The 22,820-nt window shown below is 46.8% G+C and overlaps 1 protein-coding gene across 2 annotated transcripts in view; it reads right to left on the reverse strand.

The window, feature by feature from the left end:
* LDLR (low density lipoprotein receptor) overlaps nucleotides 1-22,584 on the reverse strand; it is a 37,809-nt gene extending 15,225 nt beyond the window's left edge. For both annotated transcript variants that reach the window (XM_057540541.1, XM_028163270.2), the window contains exons 1-7: nucleotides 22,381-22,584; nucleotides 11,466-11,588; nucleotides 9,961-10,083; nucleotides 6,279-6,665; nucleotides 3,988-4,110; nucleotides 1,600-1,722; nucleotides 239-358 (exon numbers count right to left, since the gene is read on the reverse strand). In XM_057540541.1, coding sequence (XP_057396524.1) covers nucleotides 239-358; nucleotides 1,600-1,722; nucleotides 3,988-4,110; nucleotides 6,279-6,665; nucleotides 9,961-10,083; nucleotides 11,466-11,588; nucleotides 22,381-22,447 — 1,066 coding nt within the window. In that variant the 5' untranslated portion in view covers nucleotides 22,448-22,584. The remainder of the gene's footprint in view (nucleotides 1-238; nucleotides 359-1,599; nucleotides 1,723-3,987; nucleotides 4,111-6,278; nucleotides 6,666-9,960; nucleotides 10,084-11,465; nucleotides 11,589-22,380) is intronic.
* Nucleotides 22,585-22,820: the final 236 nt, after the last annotated feature.

The raw sequence follows: 22,820 nt of genomic DNA on the forward strand, positions 1-22,820 counted from the left end.
CACAGCCAGCAGGGCCAAGCTGCGTCAGCTGAGATTTCTTTCTTAATTATTAATCCCCAAAGGCCAGAAGCAAGTGCTCTCTGAGAGCCAAGCCAGCGACAGTTGACCCGTGCACCTGGCCTCCTACCAGCCCTGTGCAGAGGGGACGGCGCCCACGCCCACTTAATGGATGGGAAAACTGAGGCTGAGGGCTTGACCTTCCCTATGTCCAGGGGAAGGGCCGGGGCTCGGGAATCACCTTCACATCTGTGCTTGTCCACCAGCCGGAAACCCTCAGGACACAGGCACTCGTAGCCGATCTTGAGGTCGTTGCAGATGTGGGAGCAGCCGCCCTTGTTGTCCAGACACTCGTTGGTCCCTGTGCCAGGTGGGGGATGGGGACCGGTCACACTCTGGCCTCCAGCCGCCCCTCTCCCGCCACCCTGTGCTATTTCGCCGTCATCATTATAATCACCACAATGACTGTGCAGCTGCAGAAGTGCCATGACTCCTAAGAGCACTCAGCCACTGTCACGTGGGACGCCATGGATGAACCACGAGGATGTTATAGTGAGTGAAATAAGCCAGGTATAGAAGGACAAATACTGCACTATTCCACCTCGAGGCCCCTACTGGAGTCAAATTCATAGGGACAGAAGGTAGGATGGTGGGTGCAGAGGCTGGGGGAGGGGGAGGGGGAGTTAGTGTTTAACGGGGACAGAGTCTCAGTTCTGCAAGATGAAATAGTTCCGGAGATGGATGGTGGTGATGGTTGCACGACAACGTGAATGTACTTAAAACACTACTGAACTTCACTAAAAATGGTTAAGATGGTAAATTTTGGTTTTTTTTAACCATAATTACAATTTTTTTAATTATTAAAAAATAAAAACCACATAGAACTTCCTACAGTTACATATATTAACCCATTTAATCCTCCCTACAACCCTAAAGGCAAGGGAACTACAGCTGGGGAAACTGAGGCACGGCCAGGTTAAATGACCTGCCCAAGATCACCGCGCTGGACTCGAACCCAGGGCACTCAGCTCCAGAATCTATGTTCTTACCCTCTATACCAGGCATGGGCCAAAGCCAGCCCTCCACCTGCTCTTACACAGCTAAGAAGGGTTTTTACATTTAAAAATAGTTGAAAAGAAAAATAAGAATCGAAAGCAAAACGGTATTTCATGAAAAAGTTCTATGAAATTCAAGTTTCTGTGTCCATAATAAAAGTTTCCTTGGAGCATGGCCCCAAGCATTCATATGCACGTGTATGCATTTGTATGGCTGCTTTTCTGCTACAATGGCCAAGTTGAAGAGCTGTGACACAGACCTTATGGCCTATAAAGTCCAAAATATGGGTCACAGCACTCCTAAAACTACATACATTGCATCATTTGATCCCCAGCAGCCCTAGGATGTGGGAGCAGTTACTGTCCCATTTTACAGCTGGGAAAACTAAGGCTTAGAAGCCAATCCACTTATCCCCAGCACCCCCCACCCCATCTGTCTCGCCCCACAGCACTTGTGGGCCTGGGTGGGCCAGCCCCTCGCAGCACTGCTGCACCCACATCTGGGTCCCACCCCTGCTCTACCAGCTGCCCGCACCCCAGGGCTCACCGCACTCCTTGAGGGGTTCGTCTGACCAGTCCCGGCAGTCCCTGACTGAGTTGCACACTTTGTCCAGGGAGATGCACTCGCCGCTTTGGCACTTGAACTTGTTGGGTCCCTCACACAGAGTCACTATGAGAGCCACAGAGGAGGATCAGGTGCTTCTGGGCAGCAGGAGCCCACTTGGTGCTTTTTATTAATATGATAGCTTATTCACGCAAGAATAGATGCAAACGTATTTGGTAATAAAACAGAATAATTATTGAACACTTGTGAAGCCTCCACTCAGCTTAAGAATTAGAATGTCACCAAGAGCAGGGGCTGGGAAACTCTGGCCCACTGCCTGTTGGTTTAAATAAAGTTTTATTGGCACACAGCCCTGCCCATTCATTTACATACCGTCAGTGGTGGATTTCACGCTATAATAGCAGAGTCCAGTAGTTGTAATTGAGACTATGGCCCACAAAGCTGAAAATACTTACTATCTGGCCTGTACCATTGGGCCCTGATGGAGACTATTATAGTGGTCTTTGCCATCCCGTCCCCCTACTCTCTGCTACCCCCAGAGGTAATGATAGTCTTTAATTATGGGTTTACCATTTCCTTATTTTTTCATTAATCATTCTACCAAACATGTATGAATGAACATATATTGTTGAATTTTGCTTGTTTTTGAGTATGATATAATAACTGTACCCAGTAAATTCCTGCAACTTCCTTCTTGCTCCCAACCCCAAGGTTATGAGGTTTGCCTGGGCTGCAGACAAGGGCTGTAGCCTCATTTTCTCAGCTGTATGGTATTCCACTGTGTGCCGTTTAAAATTATTTCCATATACCCCTGTTCACAGCAGCACTACTCACAACAGCCAAGGGGTGGAAGCAACCCAAGTATCCATCCACAGATAACTGGATAAACAAAATGTGGTCCATCCATACAATAGAATGTTATTCAGCCTTAAAAAGGGAGGAAATTCTAACACCTGCTACAACATGGATGTACATTGAAGACATCATGCTCAGTGAAATAAGCCAGTCACACAAAGACAAATACTGTGTGATTCCACTTACATGAGGTCCCTAGAGGAGTCAAATTCATAGAGACAGAAAGTATAGAATGGTGGGTGCCGGGGGCTGGGGGAGGGGGATGGGGAGTGAGTGTTTCACAGGGACAGAGTTTCAATTTGGGAAGATGAAAAGAGTTCTGGCAATGGATGGTGGTGATGGTTACTTAGCACTACTGAACTTGACCCTTAAAAATGGTTAAGATGGTAAATTTTATGTTATAGGTATTTTACCACAATTAAAAAAATATGTTGGGGGCTTCCCTGGTGGCACAGTGGTTGAGAATCTGCCTGCTAATGCAGGGGACACGGGTTCGAGCCCTGGTCTGGGAAGATCCCACATGCCGCGGAGCAACTGGGCCCGTGAACCACAACTACGGAGCCTGCGCGTCTGGAGCCTGTGCTCCGCAACGAAAGGCCACGATAGTGAGGCCCGCGCACCGCGATGAAGAGTGGCCCCCACTTGCCGCAGCTAGAGAAAGCCCTCGCACAGAAACGAAGACCCAACACAGCCAAAAATAAATAAATAAATAAATAAATAAATAAATAATTTAAAAAATATATATATATGTTGGGACTTCCCTGGTGGCGCAGTGGTTAAGAATCCACCTGCCAATGCAGGGAACACGGGTTCAATCTCTGGTCTGGGAAGATCCCACATGCTGGGGAGCAACTAAGCCTGCAAGCCACAGCTACTGAGCCTGTGCTCTAGAGCCCGTGAGCCGCAACTACTGAGCCCGTGTGCCACAACTACAGAAGCCAGTACGCCTAGAGCCCATGCTCTGCAACAAGAGAAGCCTCCGTAATGAGAAGCCTGCGCACCGCAACAAAGAGTAGCCCCCGCTGGCTGCAACTAGAGAAAGCCCGTGCACAGCAACAAAGACCCAACGCAGCCATAATAAATAAATAAATAAATAAATAAATAAATAAATATTTAAATTAATTCTACTGCTGATGAACATTCGGGTTGCTTCCAGTGTTTTGCTGTTAGGACAGTGCTGCTCTGCCTGTTCTAGAGCTTCTCTCCCAGTGCAAGTTTCCCAGGAGCGGAACTGCTATGTTGTAAATTCAGCAAAGTGCTTTACATGGAATCGTACTGTGCATGTAACTCTGAGCTCAGAGACATGAGCTCTGTACACTCCGACCGCATTAAATCTCACAGTTCTTAAGCAGGTGCTTTCATTTTGCCCATTTGGCAGATAAGTGGAAGTGAGGCTCAGAGAGGTCAAGTAACTTGCCCAAGGACACACAGGAGGCTCCTCCCTTGTCTGGGATGCACCATGCTCGTCCCCCCACATCTCCCCATGGCCTGGGACCCTGGCGGGGCAGAGCTTACCATTGATGCAGCCCAGCTCGTCGCTCAGGTCCTTACAATCATACTCCCTGTCGCACTGCCGGCTGCCGTGGATGCAGGTCCCATCCGAGCACTGGAACTCGTCAGGCCGGCAGGTGGCCACGGCTGGGAAAGACAGAGCCAGGTGTGGAAAATAAGAAAGTGGGCAGGAAAGCACCCTGACACAACCGTTTTCTTAGACTTCTCTCCAGTCTGTCCTCGTATGCAGGAAATTCATTAAAAAGCTGGCAGACCCAACAGGCCATTCTCTGCAGAAAAGCAGTGATGTGGTCCCAACCCAGACAGAGGCCCGGCCAGGTAAGTTATGATAAATCATATCAATACCACTGAGTATCATACAGCCCTTCAAATGACTCACACTGCAAACGTGAAACATGTTTGAGTTGACACTACCTAAAAAGGCCATTACAATGAAATCTTGGCGGACACACGTGATGACTAGAATAGGGTCATTCTAACCATGGTCCAGACCTTGACCTCCAACAGGTTTTCGCTTTACCCTAATTCACTAAGCTCTAAGCTTACGTTTTCTGCACTTTCCCATGGGTTACATTTCACTATAAAAATGTTTACAATTTGAAAATTCGATTTCAGGAGGTCAGTGAAAAAAGATGATAACTCTATGGGCAGAATGATCCTCCCCACCCACCTTTTTAAAAATATGCAAATGTCTGGAGCTCGTTATTTTCAAGTGGATACTTGCTCTGCTGTGACCTAGGTAAAAGAGGAGAATGATCCTATTTTTTGTTTTGCTTTGTGTATTTAGAATGATCCTATTTTTAACCCCTGTGTCTATCTTTGCATTAAGGAAAAAAATACAACTGAACATAACTCTCGCGAAACATGCTCTCTGATGAGAGTTAACATGGTGGGGTGATCAGGGATGGTTCGGGTTCACAGGTGTGTGTCCTCAGAGGGTTACCCCGCCTTTCTGTGCCTCAGTTTCCTCATCTGTAAAGAATGAGGGAAGCGTGCTCTCACAAGTCATGGGGATTAAATGAGTTTGTGTTCAGTTTTATTTGTTTATTTACTTATTTATTTTTTATTTTTGGCCTCGCCGTGGGGCTTGTGGGATCTCAGTTCCCCAACCAGGGACTGAACCCCGGCCCTTGGCAGTGAAAGAGCGGAGTCCTAACCACTGGACTGCCAGGGTGTTCAGTTTTAGAACCGATCGATCACATACAGTCTTCAACTGTTTTGTTTTGTTTTATTTATTTTTTGGCTGCGCCGGGTCTTAGTTGTGGCATGTGGGATCTTCGTTGCCGCGGGCGGGATCATGCGGGATCTTCGTTGCGACACATGGGGTCTTTAGTTGCGGCATGCAGGATCTAGTTCCCTGGCCAGGGACCGAACCCGGCCGGGTGCACTGGACTCCGCACGCTGGAAGTCCCTTCAATCGTTTTTAAAAGGTGACATTTTAAAAAGTCTAATTACGGGACTTCCCTGGCAGTCCAGTGGTTGAGACTCCACGCTTCAAATGCAGGGGGCGCAGGTTCGATCCCTGGTCGGGGACTAAGATCCCGCATGCCATGTGGGGTGGCCAAAAAGAAAAGGGAAAAAATAATAATAAAAAAATAAAAAGTCTAATTACACCTATACAGCAATTGCAACTCTGAACACTGTGCATGTGGGCAAAGATGCCAAAGAAACAGAAAGACGAAAACGACCTACTAGCCGTGCAAGAACGGCCCTGATTCAGGGAGCACTGACTCGGGGCCACGTCTCCATCGCAGTCGTCACTAACCACGTGTGGCTATTTAAGTTTCAATGAGTTAAAATGAAATCAACCTAAGAATTCCATCTTTCAGTGGCAACAGCCACACTGGCCAGCACTTGTGCACTGGGCAGCATCACAGCAAGTTCGATCGGATGGCACTGGATTCTAACCGAGGCCCGCAAAGGCCGACGCTGTTGCCCCATCTGCAGGGGAGGAGACCACAGCACAGTGAGGTTAAGTCCCTGGCCAAGGGTCACACAGCACGGACGACACCAGCCAGGCCCGGAGCCCAGGATCCTTTCTGGACCCAAATTATACTGCAGGTTGTGGTGTGCTCCCCTGGGCAAAAGAGATTAATTAAATAAGTGTTCCAGACTGAGCGCTCTTCGGAGGATAGCTTGTCCTCCATGTGACTGGAAAGACTGAAAGAAACATGAAACGGGACCGACTTTCTTGCTATGTGATGCGAAACCATTCAACCACCTAAAGGCACTGCCCCTGCCCCCGACTTGGGGGAGCCCGGGGACAGATGAGGGGACCCGTGCGGCGCCCCTACCACAGTTCTCCTCGTCAGACTTGTCCTTGCAGTCGGGGTCGCGGTCGCAGCGCCAGCTGGAGTGGATGCATTCGCCGCTGCGGCAGTGGAACTCGAGAGCTGAGCAGGGGTTGTTGTCCCACGCGGGGACCGACGGCTGGGGGTCCCCACAGCGCTGCGGCCACTCGTCCGAGCCGTCTTCGCAGTCGGGGTCGCCGTCGCAGGCCCAGAGCTCGGGGATGCAAGTGGTGCTGTTGCACTGGAAGCTGGCAGGGCCGCAGGTGGGCACGGGGCAGGACACCTCGTCTGAGCCGTCTAAGCAGTCCAGGTCCGAGTCGCAGACGAACTTCGGGGCGATGCACTTGCCGTCATTGCAGCGGAACTCGTCCTGGGAGCACGTCTTGGGGGCTGCGGGGACGGACAGGAGACGACAGCCCGGTCAGCGGGGAGCCTCCCACCACATCCCGACACCAGCCCATCGCACAGATGGGGACACTGAGCCGAGGAGAGGCCAGAGCCCAGTGGTCAGGAGCTCGAGGCAGTGGTCAGGAACCCTGAACACGGAACCACTGCCCTGGCCGGAAGACTGCCCAGCTCCTGGGCCCCCTCTGTGCCTCAGTTCCCTCATCTGTTTGTGTCTTAAGGCGTTGCTGAGGACTTGGGGTGTAAAGTTCTCACGTTGGGCTGGCACATGGGAAGCAGTATGAGTTTGCACAGGGGACTTCCCTGGTGGTCCAGTGGTAAAGAATCCACCTACCAATGCAGGAGATGCAGGTTCAATCACTGGTCGGGAAACTGAGATCCCTCATGCTGGGGCGGGGGCAACTAAACCCCCGCACCACAACTACTGAGCTCGTGAGCCTCAACTAGAGAGCCTGTGTGCCACAAGCTACGGAGCCCATGCACTCTGGAGTCCACGTGCCACAAGCAGAGAGAGAAAACCCATACGCCACAACTAAAGAGAAGCCTGTGCCCTACAACTACAGAGAAAGAAACCCCAGCAAGGAAATGAAAGATCCCACGTGCTTCAACAAAGATCCTGCATGCCTCAACTAAGACCCAACGCAGTCAAAAAAAAAGTGTGCACAGGGAATATAGTCAATATCATACAATAAACTATAATGGAAAAGAATATGAAAAAGAATTTATGTATAAGAATATATAATATATGTGTGTGTAATTGAGTCACTTTGCTGCACACCTGAAACTAACACAACATTGTAAATTAACTATACTTCAATAATTTAAAAAAAAAGTTTGGCAAAAAAGTTTGCTGTTACTATTATTTGATTATTTTTATTTATAATGACATTGGATTTTTTAATTGAAGTATAATTGACTTACAATACTATATTAGTTTCAGGCGTACAAGACAGTGATTCCGTATTTTTATTTTATTTTTTATTTATTTATTTTTTTGGCCACGCCGTGCGGCATGAGGAATCCTAGTTTCCTGACCAGGGATCAAACATGCGCCCTGTGCAGCAGAAGCGAGGAGTCTTAACCACTGTACCGCCAGGGAAGTCTCTGATTCAGTACTTTTAGACGGTGCAAAATGATCACTGCTGTAAGTCTAGGGAGTTCCCTGGTGGCCTTGTGGTTAGGATTCCAGGCTTTCACTGCTGTGGCCCGGGTTCAATCTATGGTCGGGGAACTGAGATACTGTAAGCCCCATAGTGTGATTGAAGGAAAAAACAAACAAACAAAAAACATCATATAAGTCTAGTTACCATGTGTCACCCTACAAAGTTATTACAATATTATTGACTGGACTTCCCTGGTGGCGCAGTGGTTAAGAATCTGCCTGCCAATGCAGGGGACACGGGTTCGAGCCCTGGTCCGGGAAGATCCCACATACCCTGGAGCAACTAAGCCCGTGTGCCACAACTACTGAGCCTGCGCTCTAGAGCCTGTGAGCCACAACTACTGAGCCCACATGCCACAACTACTGAAGCCCGCACACCTAGAGCCTGTGCTCCACAAGAGAAGTCACTGCAATGAGAAGCCAGCGCACTGCAACAAAGAGTAGCCCCCGCTCAATGCAACTAGAGAAAGCCCGCGCACAGCAACGAAGACCCAACGCAGCCAAAAAATAAATAAATAAATAAATAAATTTTAAAAAATATATATTATTGACTATATTCCCCATGCTGTGCATTACATCCCTGTGACATTTACTTTACAGCAGAAGTTGGTACCTATTAATCTCCTCCACCTGTTTCACTCATTCCCCCTGCACCCCCTGGCTTTGCCTGTATTATCAAAGAGCCAAAAAAGTTGGTAATTATGTGAAGTAATGGAAGTGTTAACTAACCCTATTGTTGTAATCATTTCACAATATATACATGTATCAGATCATCACATCAGACACTAAACTTATACAATGTTACATGTCCACTATATCTCAATAAAGCTGGAAGAAAAATGAAATGCCTGGAAAAGGGCACCAATCCATTTTATTTAAAAATTTTCCCCAGGGACTTCCCTGGTGGCGCAGAGGTTAAGAATCCACCTGCCATTGCAGGGGACAATGGGTTCGAGCCCTGGTCTGGGAAGATCCCACATGCCACGAAGCAACTAAGCCTGTGCACCACAACCACTGAGCCTGCGCTCTAGAGCCTGCAAGCCACAACTATGGAAGCCCGCGTGCCTAGAGCCTGTGCTCTGCAACAAGAGAAGCCACCGCAATGAGAAGCCCACACTCCGCAACGAACAGTAGCCCCCACTCGCCGCAACTAGAGAAAGCCTGCGCCCAGCAACGAAGACCTAACTCAGGCAAAAATAAATAAATAAATAAATAAAATTTATTAAAATGTTCCCCAGGGAGCTGTTTCATCAGATGACCACAAACCAAGGTTAGACGTGCATTTCTAAGGTAAATGTAAGCAAACACTCACTTTTTGGGTCTTATGGCTTGTGGGATCTCAGTTCCCCGACCAGGGATTGAACCCTGGCCATGGCAGTGAAAGCCCGGAATCCTAACCACCTGGCCACCAGGGAACTCCTCCTTTTTAGTTTTTTTTTTTTTTTTATTAATTTATTTATTTTTGTCTGTATTGGGTCTTCGGTTCGTGCGAGGGCTTTCTCCAGTTGCGGCAAGCGGGGGCCACTCTTCATCGCGGTGCGGGGACCGCTCTTCATCGCGGTGCGCGGGCCTTTCTCCATCGCGGCCCCTCCCGTTGCGGGGCACAGGCTCCAGACGCGCAGGCTCAGCAATTGTGGCTCACGGGCCCAGCTGCTCCGTGGCATGTGGGATCTTCCCAGACCAGGGCTCGAACCCGTGTCCCCTGCATTAGCAGGCAGATTCTCAACCACTGCGCCACCAGGGAAGCCCTCCTTTTTAGTTTTTTTTTAAGACTCTCTTAAGGGTTTTCATATTTTGTGAACTTGAATATTTGATGTGATCTCAGTTATTTAAATTTTCCCCAGGTTTTTTTTTTTTTTTTTTAAAGACCCTTATTTTGTTAAAAAAAAAAACAAAAAAAAGAACCTATGCAATTGAAAATGAAATTATAAATAATGAATAAAATCAAAGAGCCAAGACAGAACCAGCTGCAAAGTGCCTTCCCCTCCAAGACTCTCGGCCTGTTTCTTCACAGAACCCTCAGCTTGGGGAACAAACTCCGACCTCAGCCAGGAACCCGGTCGGGTCACTTGGACAAGGCCAGGACCCACGGGCCACCAGGCCAGTGACCCCACTTACGACAGCTTTCCTCGTCTGAGCCGTTCTCGCAGTCCAGCTGGCCGTCGCATCTCCAGGACTCAGGAATGCAGCGGTTGACATGGCCCCCACAGCTGAAGTCCCCCGTCTTGCAGGTGACAGACACTATGGGAGAAAAAGGATTGAGCCTTAACCCAGAGGGAAGACCAACCCGCCTCGCCAGTCCAAGCTTTGCAAGGGAAAAACCCAGAGTTTTCTGACAGGGGGTGCCGAGCCCACTTTTCTGGGTCAAAATGAAGGACATTTAATGGAGCTTGGTAAAAATTAGAAGCTAGGTGCTGCAAAGGGTTTGGAATGAGATCGAGGTGGTGGTTGTACAGCATTGTGAATGTATTAATGCTACTGAACTTTACTTTTTTTAATTTTTAAATTTTTTTGGCTTTTTAAAAATTGAAGTAGGACTTCCCTGGTGGCGCAGTGGTTGGGAGTCTGCCTGCCAATGCTGGGGACACGGGTTCGAGCCCTGGTCCGGGAGGATCTCACGTGCCGCGGAGCGGCTAGGCCTGTGTGCCACAACTACTGAGCCTGTGCTCTGGAGCCCGCGGGCCACAACTACTGAGCCTGTGTGCCACAACTACTGAGCCTGTGCTCTGGAGCCCGCGGGCCACAACTACTGGGCCCACGTGCCGCAACTACTGAAGCCCGTGCACCTAGAGCCCGTGCTCCGCAACGGGAGAGGCCGCTGCAATGAGAAGCCCGTGCACTGCCATGAAGAGTGGCCCCTGCTCGCCGCAGCTAGGGGGGGCCCACATGCAGCAGCGAAGACCCAGCACAGCCAAAAATAAAAATATAAATAAATTAATTAATTTAAAAAAAAATTGAAGTATAGTTGATTTACAATGTTGTGTTAGTTTCAGGTGTACAGCAAAGTGATTCATATATATATATATTCTTTTCCATTACGGTTTATCACAGGATATTAAATATAGTTCCCTGTGCTATACAGTAGGACCTTGTTGTTAATCTATTTTATATATAGCAGTGTGTATACGTTAATCGCAAACGCCTAATTTATCCCTACCCCCTCCGTCTCAAACTGATCACTTGAAAATGGCTAATTTGTGTTATGTGAATTTCACCTCAATTTAAAAAAAAAAAAAGAGGCTTTAAAGGAAAGTTCCAGTTCCAGTAATATCTTCTCTCTCCATTTCCCAATTCACAGCTGAATACATCAATACACTGGCCAATTTCCACCGAGTCTGTCACCCGGTATCATCAAATCACTTTGCTGTACAGCAGAAATGTTTATTTATTTATTAAAAAAAATTTTTTTTGTTGTGTTATGGCTTGCGGGGTCTTAGTTCCCCAAACAGGGATCCAATGCTGGCCCTCTGCAGTGGAAGTGTGGAGTCTTAACCACTGGACCGCCAGGGAAATCCCTGTACAGCAGAAATTAACACAACGTTGTAAATCGACTATACTTAAATTAAAAAAAAAAGAGTTAAAAAAAAAGGTTAGGACGCGTGTCACGCCCAAAGGGGACTCACTGCACATCTCCTGGGACTCATCGGAGCCGTCCTGGCACTCAGCGCTCCCGTCGCAAACCCACTTGTAGGAGATGCATTTCCCATCTCGGCACTGGAACTCATTTCTCCCACATTTGTCTTCCACTGAGAGAGAAGGAAAGGAGAAGGAAGGATCAGGGTCAGGATTAGAAACGACCATGCTCCCTGTGTCTATTTCCTGCCAACTGAAGAATGAACCAGAAATACAACCCTACTGTAACAGTCAAGTTCCCAGGAAATGAAACACACACAACAAATTAAATTTCATGAACCGAAATTTAAGTATCATGGAGGATGCAAAGAACACATCCAAAAGAGAGATTTGTCCCCAGTATGAGATTTTGGCATCATGGTTGTTGAGTCCAAAGTATGGATCCATTGGTCTATGGGAACAAAATATTAGAAACTGGGTGCACATTAACAAAGAAAAGAAAATTATTTAGCATATTACAAATCTGTATTGGAAACAGTACCAAGGAAAATTGAGGCTGTAAAAGCATTAAGCTGGAGGAAAACTTGAAAAGCTTTCTCCAGTAGGTAGAAAGGAACTATAAAGAGATAAAAATTATGAGAAATTATTAATGTAGAGGTCAGTGAGCAGAGATCCAGCAGAAAAGATATTCATATAACTAAAAGTCAGATCAAAAGAAATGGGACAGACACAGTAACAAAAGATCTAATCAAGAGAAAACTTTCCTTAGGAAAACAAAGACTTGGATTTTGAGATAAAAATGAGGACAAAGTAAGTGTTTGGGAAGTTTTCTAAAATATATGATTTTTGCACTTTGGAAAAGAGAACAAAATAATATTGACTGCATTTAGTTTTAGGTATCATGCTTTGATTTAGAATGCACTGTTATGTGTGATCTATGATCAAAGCAAACTTTTATTGGTTGGTAAAACCTGGTACTAATCCTTTAATCTCTAAATATAAACTTTGATCCCCTTTGTAATCTAAAGTAATGCAGTCAATAAAAATTAAGATCTGGTTCATCTCAGGATAAGGAAATAAGACCCCCCCCCAAAAAGAAGCTAACAGGATTTTCCTGATTAGTCAGATGTTCTGAAGGCAAATAGTATGTAAAATAGAAGTTTTAACTGATGGCTACATTTCTTATATTTTTCATTACCTTTGTAAGAAGATTAAGAATGTCTTTTCTTTTATTAATTTATTTTGAATGTTAGCCGTAACCAAAAAAAGAGTTTAATGGTTTGTGCAAAATTTTTTCATTAGCTCATCTTGCACAAAGGCAATTAATGAATGCATTGTCTGGGAGAAAACTCCAGACAAAAAGAACAGAAGACAGTAGATCCTTTCATGATTCTTCTCATGGGAGAAGTCTCTCCTTCCTTCATTCTGGATATGGGAGAGGAAGATTCAAGATCTTACACACTTTGGGGCTTTGTATGTATTTAGATTTTTTTTCCTTTGATGTTCTCTTTAAACACCCATAATTTGTTTTTATCCATGGTGGTATTGCCTAGAAGACGTGAATCATCTACACTTTGTCTAGTAAACGGTTACAGGTAAATTAAAATTTTGTTGCCTGCAAAAAAAAAAGAATTTCCATTAATAATTCTTTAGCTCTGAGACTACTGAAGAATGTTTCCAAGTATCTGTTCTCCTCCTCCTTCTCCATATTATTAAGACCTTCAAGTTTTATCTGGGCACATGACCCAAAAGAGGATCTATAATTTCCCAATTTTCCTTGCAGCTAGGTGTGGCCATGGGACTGAGTTTAAGCTGATGAGCTGTGAGTGGATGTAAATGTGCAAACTTCCCGACCTTAGATGGCAGCATTGACAAGTTTATTCCTATTTTTTTTAAGTCTTTATTGAATTTGTTACAATAATGCTTCTGTTTTATGTTTTGGCCACGAGGCATGTGGGATCCTAGCTCCGCGACCAGGAATCGAACCCACACCCCCTGCACTGGAAGGCAAAGTCTTTTTTTTTTTTTTTTTTTTTTTTTTAAGGCAAAGTCTTAACCACTGGACCGCCAGGGAAGTCCCAAGTTTATTCCTATTAATGAGCATTTTGCCCCTCCTACCCTCAGCGTACAAGATAAAAAGAGACCTAATCAGATATGATAGAAGGTCAAGCCAAAAAAAAAAATCAAAATGATCAAGGACACCCTTTGAAATGTGGCCTTCTGTGCCCAATTGCTAATGATTAACTTGCCCTTAATACTCAGCCATAAAAAAGAATGAAATAATGCCACTTGCAGCAACATGGATGGACCTAGAGGTTATCATACTAAGTGAAGTAAACCAGACAGAGAAAGACAAATATCATACAATATTGCTTATATGTGGAATCTTTAAAAAAAGATACAAATGAACTTATTTACAAAACAGAAATAGACCCATAGACACAGAGAACAGTCTTATGGTTACCAAAGAGGAAAGGGGTGAGGGACAGATAAATTAGGAGGTTGAGATTAACATATACACACTACTATATATAAAATAGATGACCAACAAGGACCTACTGTATAGCACAGGGAACTATACACTTAATATCTTGTAATAACCTATAAGAGAAAAGAAATTGAAAAAGAATCTGAATCACTTTTGCAAAAAAACACTTCTCTGACTACATCATAATTTCAGATTTTAACTAACTATAGTAGGAAGCCATCACGAATAACAAGATATTTTTAAATGTTGTGTGTCTGATTTTTATCTCACCTTTTTAACATTTCTGCTTTTCTGTATAGTTATGGTTTGTAATGTACATCATACACTAGTACAGTATATGATAAATAGTTATATTAGGGAGGACTTCCTCAAAATTTTTTTAACCAATGAGGGTATGCGATTAAAAGAGCTGGGAGACCAACTGGTTAAGACTAGGATCAAAGACTTTAGGGCCCAAATGTGATGTGAAATACTGGATTGGATCTTGGAAGAGGAAAGGGCCATTAAGGAAAAAAATGGATGAAATCCAAAGAAAGTCTGGAGTTCATAGTAATATACAAATGTTAATCTCTTAGTTTTGATACGTACTGTAGTATGTAAGATGTTAATATTGGGGGAAACTGGATGAGGGGTATGAGAATTCTCTGTAATATCTTTGCAACTTTTTTTTACATTGAATATAATCCCAAAATAAGAAGGTAATTTTTTTTCCAAGTCCTTGAGGTGAAAGATGACATACATTAGATGACTGCAGTTCTTTCTTTCTTTCTTTCTTTCTTCCTTTCTTCCTTCCTTCCTTTCTTCATTAAATATTTTTGGCTGTGTTGGGTCTTCGTTGCCGTGTGCGGGCTTTCTCTAGTTGCAGCAGGCGGGGGCTACTCTTCGATGCAGTGCATGGGCTTCTCATTGCGGTGGCTTCTCTTGTTGCAGAGCACAGACTCTAGGCATGCAGGCTGAGTAGTTGTGACACCCGGGCTTAGTTGCTCCGTGGCATGTGGGATCTTCCTGGGCCAGGGATCGAACCCGTGTCTCCTGCACTGGCAGGCGGATTCTTAACCACTGTGCCACCAGGGAAGTCCCCACTGCAGTTCTTTAAAATGAACAGTGAATGTGGATAAAGATTTGGGGAGCATCAGTGGGGAAACAAGTCTTTAGGGCTGGAAGACATGTGAAAGCCAGACCTTATGATGATGAAGGAAGAGCTATGAATCTCCAACTCATCCCATTCTTAGCCAAAATGGAAGTGTGGTCTCCATCTAAGTTAAAGTCAAGACATAAGGTGGCAGAGAGGTGAAGGTGGCCCACAGCTGGAAGGGAGCAAAAGAACATGCCTGGATACTTCTTTTCCAAGCTCACGGATGGATGGCCGGTGTTCCCTACACCCATCCCATTTCCTTTCATACACACCCATCTGCAAGACATCTATTTTCCCCATAAAATGCCATCCTGAAACCTCTATAAACAAGGAAGAGGGAGGCCCTGAGGTCACCAGATTTCACCAACTGTCCCCACTCCAAAGCAGTGTGAATTACAGTCTTATGGAAATGGCATTCTCTGCCTCCGTACTGGATCTGGTAAAAATTTCACCACCTCAGATCCCAAATCCCTGCAGTTCCCTCTGCTGCAAAGCCCCCTCCCAACACCTACCTGTTTGCTTGGCTAACAGTTCAACTTTGAATATTTATTTATTTATTTTATTATTTATTTATTTTGGCTTTGCCGGGTCTGAGTTGTGGCATGCAGGATCTTTTAGTTGCAGTATGAGGGCTTCTTAGTTGCGGCATGCGGGATCTAGTTCCCTGACCAGGGGTTGAACCTAGGCCCCCTTCATTGGGAGTGCCAAGTCTTACCCGCTGGACCACCAGGGAAGTCCCTAACAGTTCAGCTTTGAAGCTGACCTTCCCCAAAACTGGGTTTGGCACCCCCATGAGCCCCTAAAACACCCATTTCTCACTCCTAACACACAGTATCGAAAGCATCTGTTTATTGTGTATCCCCCAGCCTAGACTTAAACTCCTTGAGAGTAAGGAATGTCCTTTTCATCCTTTCAGCATGAAACCGTCAGAGCCCAAGGCCTGACACAGTCACAGTAAAATTTGTTCAATAGGTATGCCAAAAATCAGGGCCGGGTCCATCACCTTTGCTGGGGAAAGATTTTAGAAAAGTGGAACTCTTCCACATTCCATCTCTGAGGAGGGCAACAGGGCAGAATCTGTCAAAATTTAAAGTGCAAAGTCCCTGGGAGCCAGAAGAAATATTAACACAGGTGTATAACAATGTCAAGTTCAAAAGAGGTCCAAAGCCTTTTCTGTTTGTTTGTTTATTTTGGCCGTGCCCAGCGGCATGCGGGATCTTACTTCCCCCACCAGGGATCAAACCCATGCCCCCTGCAGTGGAAGCTCGGAGTCCTAACCACTGGACCACCAGGGGAGTCCCTAAAACTTTTCTTATAATAGAGAAAAGGGGGGAACAATTGGTAGTATTTTTATTTATTTATGTATTTAACTAATTTATTTTTGGCTGCGTTGGTGGGTCTTCATTGCTGCGTGCGTACTTTCTCTAGTTGCTGCAAGTGAGGGCTACTCTTCGTTGCGGTGCGCGGGCTTCTCACTGTGGTGACTTCTCTTGTTGCGGAGCACAGGCTTCATACTTGTGGCACGCAGGCTCTAGAGCGCAGGCTCAATAGTTGTGGCGCACAGACTTAGTTGCTCCGCGGCATGTGGGATCTTCCCTGACCAGGGCTCGAACCCGTGTCCCCTGCATTGGCAGGCGGATTCTTAACCACTGCGTCACCAGGGAAGCCCAGTGGTATTTTAAAATATGACCGCAAGTTCCATGACACTCCCTCCAAAAGCTGAGCCTAATTCCCCACGCCTGGCGTGTACACCGGACTTGTTTCTAATATACAGAAAAAGGCAGACGTGATGAGGTGTGCCTTCTGACCCTACGTCATGAAGCCACTGCAGCCTCCTCCAGAATCTCTTGGATTGCTTACTCTGGGGGAAGCCCTTTGCACACGCTGAGGTGCTCCATGCAGTGAGTGCCTGAGGCCTTCTGTGAAAAGCCACTGAGGACACTGTCTTGGAAGGGAAACTTCAGCCCCTGCTGAGCCCTCAGATGACTGCAGCCCCTGCAAATATATTTTTTCCTGGGGTAGCTAGATGGTAACTTCATGTGAGATCCTGAGCCAGAACCACCTGGCTATGCTGCTTCCAAATTCCTGACCCACAGAAACTCGGAGATAATAAATGTGTCTTGTTTTCAGCCACTAAGTTTTGGGGTAATTTGGTATGCAATAGGTAATTAATACATACCCTAACTTAAGAAGGTGTGCCTATGTTCAAATGCAAATATGTAGCCGCACATGCAAAGTCGATACCTAATAATAATGCAGATCCTGCAGAGGCACTGAAAAAGGGGATGTCAATCATCCTACGTTGGGACATTGTAGAAAGCTGCCCACAGTATTTTGCTAAATGGGGAAAAAAGCAAGGGGCAGAAGAGTTTGTAATAGTTTTCAGGGTGATCCCATTTTTGGAAGAAACAAAGTCTTATCTGTGCTTCTGCATAGGAAATAGTGGCAAGGGGCCTTCTTTAATTCACTTCAGGTTGTTTGGTTTTCTTCTAAGAATGCTTTATTCTTGAGATTTTTTTTTTTTTTTAAACAAAGGAAAAAAATGATTAAGTGAAAGAACTAAGATATCAGTCAATGCCTATCGCTGGCATTAGCCTTAATTCCCCTGATTCAATAAACCTCCCTTTTTGTCGGCTCTTGGTGGCTTTGGTCATTCCGATGGGGGTTGACAAGGCCAGAGACCTCTGGAGGCCCTTGAACATTTCACTCAGCCTTGAACCCAGTCTTGAGCCTGGGTTGAGGGCTATGGGGGTCAGGGGCTCTGGGACCCAGTTTGAAAACCACCTTCCTGGAGAAATGGGACATCATATGCTGTACTTTATCACTCTCCTCTGGCTTCCTTTGGTAAACTGTTCCACTACCCAGATGCGTGTATTACATTTATACAAGAGGGAGGAAACCTTTTACTGCAGCCACAGAATGCCAGGAAAAGGTAAGATGATGGCGGATGACTTTCCATGGCCTGATTCCAGCTGTCAAGGAATGTTCTGCCTTTTTAGGACTTTTGGAGAACCTTGCAAAAAGATCATCTTTCACTGCCCTGGAGTCTGTGGAGCACAATGAAACTAACGTTTGGGTGGCTTTTCCTTGTAAAAGTTATTCTTTTAAAAACAGCTACTTACTCACTTATGTATTTATGTGTACATGTGTGTGTATGTATTTGAGTTCTCAAATATGCATGCACAGATGCAGAAACCTGATTTGGCATTTCTGGTAAAGGGATCCATGGAAGAATAATGTATCCCTTCATCCATTTCTACTTTGATGGTTCACCCAGCACTTTTGTGTAGATTCCCTGAGAGGCAGTGTAGTGAGGTGCTCAGACAGACAGGTTTGGGTGTAAATGGCTTTCTGGGAACTTTCTGGGAGGCGAGAAATTCTCTAGATCCTAATGAGAGGTGGTTACATAGAAGCAGATGTTTATCACAACTCACTGAACTCTTTACTTATCTGTCCATTTTATAGTATGTCAATTATACCTCAATTTCAAAAGGAAAACTCTGAGTCTTCAAAGATCATGTCCAAGGTTCCTGCCAGAGGTTAGGAAACCAGTCAGGTGAGATTAGGAGGGGCCACAAGGAGGCTACAGGTGATAAAGATAGAAATACAAAGAGTGTTGACAAGCACCAACAGAACTTGGTAACTGAACTACAAGGAGGCCAGGCTGGAGGTGGCCCCAGTGGAGAGCCCATTCATTCAAGAGAAGTGAATGAGCTGAGCTTTGGAACCTACTGCTATCAGAACACAGACTGATAAATGCATCACCCAGCTAATGAGCCAAACAGGATATCTCCCTCAGAGTTGCCTCTACAATACACCCCACACCCCACTGACTCACAACCGAATTGTGATCATGCCTGAAAAAGGAAATGACTCACTTCTAGATCCCGGCACACAGGGTGGGCAAAAAGCAATCGGAATTCCAGGACTCTCAGAAAAAAGTAAAAAAGGAAGTTCAGGCAAGGGGCATTCACAGTGGGGATCCCGGAGGAGGACCTTCTGTCATCCCCTCTCCCAACCAGGCGATTGCAGTTTCGATTACCACTAATCCACTTTGCACAAGGAATCATCTTACACACAAAATGTGCTCCTGGAAAGGTTAGAAATATTAAAACATCTTAAGGCCCTTTAAAGAACAATAACCCCCTTCCCTGGATAACAAGCCTTCCCCTAGCAACAGTGAATCAAATATTTGCTTGTCATAGACAGCTGAAGACCCCACCAACAGGAAGACCCCACTACTACCTATTTCTGTCTGAAAAGATCATCCAAAAGCTGGCCAACAGTTCCAGGCAGTGTTTAAATGAAAAGTGAATGGATTTCACCGTTACAGGGAACGGTCAGCTGGGAAATAAATCCCATAGCCTTGCTCGTGGGGACGGGGATGAGGAACAGTGAGCACCGAGGGACAGCACAGCAGATGGGTGTCTCCACAGCAGGCAACACAGTCCTGAACCATGGGTCAGAACTAGGCCTGTTTCAAACACCATAGCCCAAAGAAACCACACCTCTTTCTTGTTTTCTCCCTGTTCCAGAAGCAAGATTTGGGTTTTCTATGTCAGTTTCATTTGAATTTCAGCAAAAGCAAACTGGAGCTCCCAATCCCTTATCTCCTCATGCTGGAGATGCCTAAAATTACATAAGCACTGCACCCTCCCTTAGAAAAAACAAAACAAAAACAAAAAAACCTAAACTCTAGCCCTTTAGACCTCTCCTGTCATGAATGACAGGTCACGAACAACGTTATCGAAACAGAAAAGGGGAATACACATTTCTGCTTTTTCTCCAGCACACAAATGAGGTGGTAAATGCTTTCGATGTTTTCCTTCCTCTGTTACTGAAGATAGTGGTTGTTCAGGGAAATCAAAATAATACATGGAATCATTTTCTTGAAAAAGAAATGGCGGGAGCTAACAGACTCAGCGGAAAATGAATGAGACATCCTTTTACCAGTGCTCTTTTCCACACGAGGTGTTGTCAAGGTATTTTCCCCAAGGGTGATCTCTCTATGGTAGATTTTGTTGCCTTTGGGGAGGGGTAGCCTGTTCCTATCACTGTTCACTGCTGGCTACTTCCACAGTGTCTTAGCAACACATGGTCTCTTGCTTGACAGCAGGGCAGAGTGTGGATGCTGTTAATGTACTTAATGTGGAATATGAAAGGCCATCCAAGCACTGAGCAAAAAAAGGCATCTAGAATTGGGTCTTATCAGGGGAGGAACCCTACAGATAAGAGCAGGAATACTGTGGAAAGACAGAATGAGGCACATATTTCTCTTAAAGATTTGCAGTCTCAAAAACACTCTCCCTATCTTTTGCCAGTGTTGCCCTGGAAGAAGAATATACCTGGCAATGATCAATGAATAACCCTGGGGCTTGCTGCTAAAGCAGACACAACTCTTAGCGGGACCACGCTACTTTCTGAGCCTGGATGTGTCCTTGGCATATTTGAGACTCCACACACAACTGTTAACTGATTTTGATCTGGCTAAGGGAAAGCATGCAGTTAAGATTCCAATTACTTCCATTCCCAAAGGAAACAGACAAGAAATTCCCTCCCCCTCGGGGCAAACTGGAGTAGTCAGGGCTGCTACAAGTGTACATCCTTGTTTTAACACCAGAGAAGATACTTAGTAGCTGCCAGCTAGCTCTCAGGAGCCTGGGGAACACACCAGACGCTCAGCCTCCTTGAGACCCAAAATACACCAGATCCTCCACCACCCAGTGAAAAAGGAAACTGAAGGAAGCAACACATCTTGCGCAAGACCTCACTGCCATCATTTCCTCTTAGGAAAGGAGTGGATCGCACGTGAAATACAGGCTAATCAAGTGTCTCTTGACCAAGCCACGCTCCCTTTGCTTCATACAACTGAATGGCTGAATTATTACAGTAATCCTCTGCCATGTTCAACCTCCCTTCCTCTCCTCCCAGAGGAAACTGATGTCACAGGTACTGATTCCAAGAGTTCAAAGCCACCTCCCTGCCAATAAAAATTTAAAAAAAAGCTTCCTGCATCCTGTTAATCAGACAATCCCAATCCTTTTCTAGGCCCAGCTGGTTGTAAGTAGGAAAAGGACCATTCCTCTATTTTCCAGAGCGAGGTCAAATGCCTCTGGCAGCCAGTAGACAACTCAGGATGGTGCATCAACTCGCCTCTTGCCCAAATCTAAATTTCAAACCCTCTAAAACGAAATGTTGTCATGTGGGAAGCTCAGCTGAACCCATTCAGCGCCTCTGAACAAACAAGGCAACCCGAGGGGTCCATCCGGTCCCTGACTTTCTGTCCCTGCCCCTGCTCGGCTGAAGGTCTCCGCGAAGTGCCCTTCGCATCCGATCGAGGAGGAGCGGGAGTTTCTGAGGCAACGTTTCAGCCTGGCAAGGAAACAAGGCCTTGAGGGTGGCCTGGGGGGCACGTCTGCGAACATGTCCCGGGAGGGCTGGGTGAGGGCGGCCCCCGAGGACAAAGTGGGGACGAAGGCCTCGCCACAGATCGAGGGGAAAACTGAGGCCTTCGCCGAAGAGGCCGAGGCGCTCGGCGGGCGCCTCGGCCACGCTAGCAGAGCTTCTCCAGGGGCCCGGGACGTGACACCTCCTTTGTGACAGGAGCTGGGACCAACCTGAAGAATCTCCTTGGACCTCCTCACCGAGAACGGGGTGCGCCGCTCGTCTTGAGCCAGCCCCACCCGGCGCCGCGCGCGCTTCCGCAGCCACCGCTTCCCATTGGCCAAGGGGAGTGGCTCGAGGCTCGCCTGTTCGAATGGCGCCCTATGGGAGCTCGGGGGCGGGGCTGAAGGCGGTGCCCTTGAGCGGAAGCGTGGTGCGGGGTCCACGATGGACGCGTTCCTCTCGGCCCCGGGAGCCAGCAGCGCCCTTGGGCAGCACAAAGCCAACTTGACCGCCGCCGTAACCCCTGAGAGTGAACCGGCGCAGGGGCGCGCCCGCAAACAACCCTGAGCGTGCAGCCGGGGACCAGGCTGAGCAGCCGGGTTTCGGGTCACTCTCACCCCTAGAATAACTCTGGAAGGGGGTCCCTCCCCCCATTGGTGGAGACCCGCGTACCCGGCTCTAAGACAAGAGGGTCTGCAATCGGGTGGAGACTTGTGGGGAAAGCCGCATCCCGCATTCCCCTGACTCCCCCAGACCCCTCAAACCCTCCCAACCCTCGCGTTCCCCTTAGTGCTCCCTCCAGCCATTTGGGAAGGATTTCGTGCCATTTTCCCACAAGTTTCCCAAGGGTGGAATGATTTTTCGTTCTCTTCCCCCGCAAAAAAAAATTACCAAGGGGCTCCCCTAGTTCGCGGTCTCACCCGCACCCCGCTCGGGCTTCTGGAGCCAGCCTTACCTGCACCCGCCGTCGCAGCGATGAGCAGGGCGACGGCCCAGCGCAGCCCGCAGCCCGCGAGCCTCATGTTCCCAGCCTCTGCCTGTCACGCCCCGGGCCGGGCTGCTGTCCTCTGTGTCCGCTCTGGAAACCCGGGCTTCGCGCGGCCCTGACGCGACTGCACGCGGGGCCCCAGTCATTTGCAGCATTTCAATGTGAGGTTTCCCGTAGAGGGAGGAGTTTGCAGTGGGGTGATTTTCAAACATCTTCACCTCACTGCGAGAGGAGGAGTTTCGAGAGGAGGAGTTTGGAACGGCCGATGTGACATGGGCTCCTTAACCCGTGAAGCCCTGACTCGGATTCCAGTCCTTTCCAAAGCCGCTTCTGGACAGGCTGCCGGATGTGTCCCATTTGGGTAGCCCCTGAAGAGAGGAGCCGCCGCCACGCCCACCCCCAAATGG

This window comes from Balaenoptera acutorostrata, chromosome 2 (genome assembly GCF_949987535.1).
Source record: "Balaenoptera acutorostrata chromosome 2, mBalAcu1.1, whole genome shotgun sequence".
Lineage (NCBI taxonomy): Eukaryota > Metazoa > Chordata > Mammalia > Artiodactyla > Balaenopteridae > Balaenoptera > Balaenoptera acutorostrata.